Raw genomic sequence first — 5830 nt, 5'->3', positions numbered from 1 at the left:
TATTTGTGCAAGAGCCGGTGCCTCCCTCTCAATTAGACTCTCCGCTCAATACCGCTGATTGTCCGCGACTGCCGTTGCAGCAACTCGGTATGGAGCATTCCCCTACCGCAACCTGACAGCAATGAAAACCACACAGATCGAACATCAATGTTCCAGCTTGTGTGGTGCTCACAGCTATCCCGTGCAGGGATCATGTTGTAGCAGTGTGTTGTACACTGCGGCACAGCCCTTGCTGATGAAGCTCTCCATCGGTTCAATCCGGTATGTACAACCGGCTGCCATGGGATTTATATTCAATTTGTTTGCCTGTTAGAACGAGGATCATTTTGCTAATGATGTATTCATTTCTCTTTTGAGATGCTCAAAACTGTTTGTGCCATGGAAGCCATAGGAGGTATTGCACACCAAGCATGATTTGACGCGATTTATTGATTTTTATTAGTTTTTGCCTTTAAAGAGACAGGGTGAAAAAAACTTCATAAATGCGAGCCGTGGTGGAGTCTGTTCTAGGAACTTTCGTCGGCACGTCAGAACTTTCACATTTTTACTTGTTTTTATACCCATCGTCGAAGGATGGGGGTATATTCATTTTTTCATTCCGTTTGCAACACATCGAAATATCCATTTCCGACCCTAAACAGTATATATATATTCTTGATCGTCGTAAAAACCTAAGATGATCTAGCCATGTTCATCCATCTGCCCGTCTGTCTGTTGAAATTACGCTACAGGCTTTAAAAAAGTAATATTGAGCTGAAACTTTAAACAGATTCTTTTTTTTTGTCCATAGGCAGGTAAAGTTCGAAGTTGGGATATATCGGGCAATATCTTGATATAGCCCTTATATAGACCGATCTGCCGAGTTAAGGTTTTATGCCCATAAATGCCACATTTATTATCCGATTTTGCTGACATTTGGGAAAGTGAGTTGTGTTAGATCACTCGACGTCCTACTGCCACATAGACCGACCTCTCAATTTAAGGTCTAAGGCCGAAAAAAGGCGCATTTATTGTCCGATTTCGCTGATATTTGGAACAGTGAATTGGCCTGGGCCACTCGACATACCTGTTTAATTTCTTTCAGATCGGTCCAGATAAGGATATAGCTCCTATACAGACCGTTCTGCTGAATTAAGGTCTTAGACCCCTGAAAGCCTCATTTATTATCCCATTTTGCTAAAATTTGAGACCTTGAGTTATGTTAGGTCAGTCGACATCCTTCTTAAATTTAGCCCAGATCGGTCCAGATTTTGATATAGCTGCCATATAGACCGATAACTCGATTTAAGGACTTGGGCCCAGAAAAGGCGCATTTATAGTGCGATTTCGCCGAAATTTGGGATATTTAGTTGTATTAGGGCACTTGATATCCTATTTCAATTTGGCCCAGATCGGTTCAGGTTCGCATATAGCTGCCATAAAGACCGATCTCTCGATTTAAGGTCCTGGATCCATAAAAGCCGCATTTATTGTCCGATTTCGCCAAAATTTTGGGACAGTGATTTGTGCTGGGTCATACGACATCCTTCTTCAATTTGTTTCAGATCGGTCCAGATTTGGATATAGTTGCCATATAGACCGATTTCTCAATTTTAAGTCTTGGGCCTTTAACAGGCGTATTTATTGTCCGATTTCGCTGAAATTTGGTAAAGCAAGTTATTGTAGGCTCCCCTACATGACTGTTTAGTACGGCCCATATAGGTTGAAAGCATGTTTATTACCCGATTTCGCTGAAATTTGACACAGTGGGCTGTTGTTGTTGTAGCAGTTTGTTGTGTTCTATCTTTCGTTTGCTTGATTCTGTTGAGTGTCAAGACCCAGAAACTCTGCGACTAAGATGGGGTGCGATCTGGGTCTAAGTCGAATGGGTCTGGTTGGGCAGTGAAACAGTTGACGTGTATCGTGCGGTCCCTGGTTACAATCGGGACATACATCTTGCAAGTCGGCATCAATCCTTGCTCTGTAGGAGTTGAGGCGGCTGCATCTGCCGAAACGTAATTGAGCCAGAACTACTCTGGTTTGCTGGGGGAGGTCAATTTCTTCAGGTGCAATGGAAGGCGGTCGTTCTCCAAGGACTACATTCACCCGATACATTAGCTATCGTGTCTTCATGAATGTTGTCTAGACCACCTAGATATGCTGCTTGATCTAGAGGTTCTCTCTGATAGCGCTGAACCTCACGCTCCAGATCATGTAATAGATCTACCTTAAGGCTGTTGGGTGGTGGATATCTATTCACAAGAAGACGATTTGGATGGTCTCTGCGATAACAGCCCAAAAGGTATTGCTTAGACAGCATGTAGTTATGTCTTCGCACTGGTAGGATATTTGTCTCCTGATGGAGGTTGTCCACATGAGAACTGAGGAGACAGCCCGTCACAGTTCGGAGGGCGGCATTCTGACAGATCTGAATATTATTCCACTGCGTGTCATAAAGTTGACGAGACTACATTGGCGCTGCGTAACTAACCACAGACCGGCCAATTGCTTTGTACGTGGTCAACAAGGTTTCTTTGTCTGCACCCCAAGTGCTGCCAGCAAGTGACTTGAGGACCTTGTTTCTACTTTTGACTTTATCGCAAATTGCTGTGGCATGTGGGGAGAATGTGTAAGAGCTGTCAAATGACATGACCGTACAATCGTCCGCATATGATACGATCTCTATGGAATGGGGGATAGGTAGAGGTTAAATAGTGCCGGAGATATCACCCCACCTTGGGGTGACCCAGCGTTTCATGCCTGGCTGGAGGGACGTGTTGGTGATGTTATCAAATGCCTTCGATAGGTCCAGTGCCACGAGGACCATCCTATCACATGGCCTGAGGTGATTGAAGCCACGGCAAATGTGTGCGGTGATGGCATGCAAAGCAGTTGTTGTGCTATGCAGTCTTCGAAATCCATGTTGACGCTCGGCGAATGGAAATTCTCCTACGAGGCTTGGTAGGAGTAATGCCTCAAGCGTCTTTGCTGCTGGTGAGAGAAGGGAGATCGGTCTGTATGACTCCCCCCAAACTCTTGTCCTTCCCAGGCTTTAGTAGCGGGATCACTCTGCCCATTTTCCAGACATCGGGAACTATAAGAGTGTTCAAGAACAGGTTGAGGACAGTAGTAAGGTACTCAACTCCACTTGCATCCAGATTCTTCAGCATCAATGTAGAGATTCCGTCGGGACCCAAAGCCTTGAATGATTTGGCGCCACGGATGACATTTGTAACTTCGCCCACGGTAGATTGTGATGGCTGTTCATCGGCTCGGAGACCACGAATACGGCGAATGGCTTTCCTCCTTTCCTTGTCACTCTCGGGATGCATAATAAATTGGCGGTTAAACAACCTAGCGCATCTTTTCGGATCAGTCACGGTTATTTCGCCAAAAGTGGCTGAGGTCCTGTCATTCCGTCTACCGGGGTTCGAGAGTGACTTAACAGTAGACCACAGCCTTTTTCACCACAGCTTTTTCACCACAGCTTTTTTCACCACAGCTTTTTTCACCACAGCTTTTTCACCACAGCTTTTTCACCACAGATTTTTTTCACCACAACTTTTTTCACCACAGCATTTTTCACCGTATTGTGACGAAAGGTGCTTAATCTATATTCAAGGTGGTGGGTATCCAATGTTCGGCTCGGCCGAACTTAATGCCTTTTTACTTGTTTTGCAGTATATAAGCCTTTATTACGAGTGCATCTAGTTTGAAGTTTTGTGAGTGCTACTACATTATAAAATATCTGAACATTTTAAACTCCAAGTATCCATGATTACAATTGTTTTCTACTTCAAGCCATAGCGTTCCTTGAGATCCATTTCTTTAATGACCGTATACAAGGAAAATGAAAATTTAGCAATCTGAAAATAAGAAAATTTGCTACTAAAAGTGACTACCTCTTAAACTAAACTTACACTCAAAAAGCTATTTAAAGTTATGGGAAATATCTTGCCAGCCGTAAACTCTATGGTCTTTTGAGTACGTTGCATGAAAAATATCATCATTTTCCTATATCTAACACTTTGATTAATCCAATCCGAGTGAAATATTACCTGGGCCAAATAATCATTTTCATCCATCAAACATTGGGCATAGTAGCATAAAGGAAATACTTCAACGACCACAGCCAGAACATAAAAGCATGAGGCAACCATTGAAGCCACATTTGTGGCAAAAAGTAAAATATTAATGAGAGTCGAACCCAAAAGGCTGGCAGTTATGGTGAACTGAACGAAAATGGTTATAGAAATTACGGGGGCAACGCGATTGTAGAGTCTGAAAAGAAAAGAAAAAATGGGATGATTTTACAGACATGTAACCCATTGACGACCCTTGATTCCCTTGCTCAATATTTTATAGAATTTTTTTTCTCTAAAAAATTTTGTCTACATTTTTGTCAAAATCTTATTTCTAGAAAATGTTGTCTAGATTTTAGGTCTATAGAAAATTTTGCTAGTCATGCCAAATAAATAATTTTTGTATTCTTTTCCCAGTGTCATTTTGGGCCAAATTTCTCCACTTTACCTTTTTATTCATTCATTTCAATATCTCAATACTTACTCAATAATATTCTTGTGATCAATTATGCACAACTTCAATTCCTCCACATTTTTCTCCTCCGAATCCTTGTCGTCCCCCTTCATTTGTTGCAATCTCAAGACCAAAGCTTGCAAATGAGTTCTCAATATGTTGACATATATCACCGCATAGGAGTCATCGCACACCTGCTGAAAGCAGGCAATGTCCATGGGCACCATTTCCATTAAGACTGCCAAAATGAAGGAACCCCAAGACTCATGGGCATTAATAAAGGGATTATAGATGTTATAAGGCAGACGACCAAAGATGACCGCACTTATGCAAGTACTGGTGGAATAACTCCAATAAGCTATGGCAAATAGCACCACCATACGATTGCCATCGTGCATGAAACGTCGCACCAGTTCCTTTTGCCCATGAGTGCTACAACGTTTATCCAGCTTTTCGAAAAGTGGCTCACACCTCAAGAGTTGGGGAAATAGGAAAAACATTAAAACAATTTTGATGGAGCAACCCACAACATTTATGGCCACTTGAAATGAAGTCAAAAGATTGCCAATTTCCATATTCTCATCGGTGGCATCCACAATGCCCATGATAAAACCAGCAGGCAAATAAATCGTCACATACAGATTGACAATCACCGACCACAGCACATAGAGATATTTGTATTTCTTGGGCATGTAGATGCCTAGGAAATAATAGCCATTGTAGAGATAGCGCAGACCAGCACGAGTTTCTACCACATCCTCGTTGTCCTCAGCCTCTAAAGGGGGTTATATGAAAGAAGATCAAAAAGGTCACCTAAGTTATTTGGGGGTAATACAGTCTTACCCCAAGATTGTACCACTTTTTCATTCTTTTTCCCCTCATCTTTTGCTGACTTATTGAAGTGGGCACCATTCCTCTTCACCATTTGGGATGTTATCAAATTATCTTCGGTAAGGGTTAGCTCTTCCATTGTGGTTTAAGCAAAATCACTCTCTAACATTTTTGGCAGGTTTATGCGGCCTTTTATAGACAAGAGACCCATTTCAATTTCACTTGGGTAATAATTTATGAAAATATGCATGAAATATTTCAATTTTAGAGATTTACTACACATAGAGAAACAACTAGCAAAGCGGACGAAATTTTTTAAGGAATTCAAAAATTTTTTACAGAAATAAAATTGTGACAAAATTTTAACAAAATTTTCTTTAGAATTTGGACCAAATTTTCTATAAAAAAAATTTGATTGACTTATCCCTAGAGAAAGTTTGAAATTTTCCTATAAAAATTAGCTTTGATAAAAAAACTCAAGAGC

The 5830-nt window shown here is 41.4% G+C and overlaps 1 protein-coding gene across 2 annotated transcripts; it reads right to left on the bottom strand.

The window, feature by feature from the left end:
• Positions 1 to 3692: 3692 nt before the first annotated feature.
• LOC106087425 (odorant receptor 59b-like) lies at positions 3693 to 5565 on the bottom strand. 2 transcript variants are annotated; one of them, XM_013252464.2, is made up of 4 exons: positions 5359 to 5565; positions 4546 to 5290; positions 3900 to 4260; positions 3693 to 3845 (listed from the first exon to the last, which is right to left on the bottom strand). In XM_013252464.2, the coding sequence occupies exons 1-4, from the start codon at positions 5483 to 5485 to the stop codon at positions 3771 to 3773; spliced, it is 1308 nt and encodes a 435-aa protein (XP_013107918.2). In that variant the 5' UTR covers positions 5486 to 5565; the 3' UTR covers positions 3693 to 3770. The 2 variants fall into 2 exon arrangements, with proteins under 2 accessions (XP_013107918.2, XP_059222879.1); XM_059366896.1 differs by having other exon boundaries at positions 4546 to 5288; positions 5375 to 5565.
• Positions 5566 to 5830: the final 265 nt, after the last annotated feature.

Source organism: Stomoxys calcitrans, chromosome 4, assembly GCF_963082655.1.
Source record: "Stomoxys calcitrans chromosome 4, idStoCalc2.1, whole genome shotgun sequence".
Classification (NCBI taxonomy): domain Eukaryota; kingdom Metazoa; phylum Arthropoda; class Insecta; order Diptera; family Muscidae; genus Stomoxys; species Stomoxys calcitrans.
Note: the sequence above shows the minus strand (reverse complement) of the source record. Positions and strands in the feature narration are given on the sequence as shown.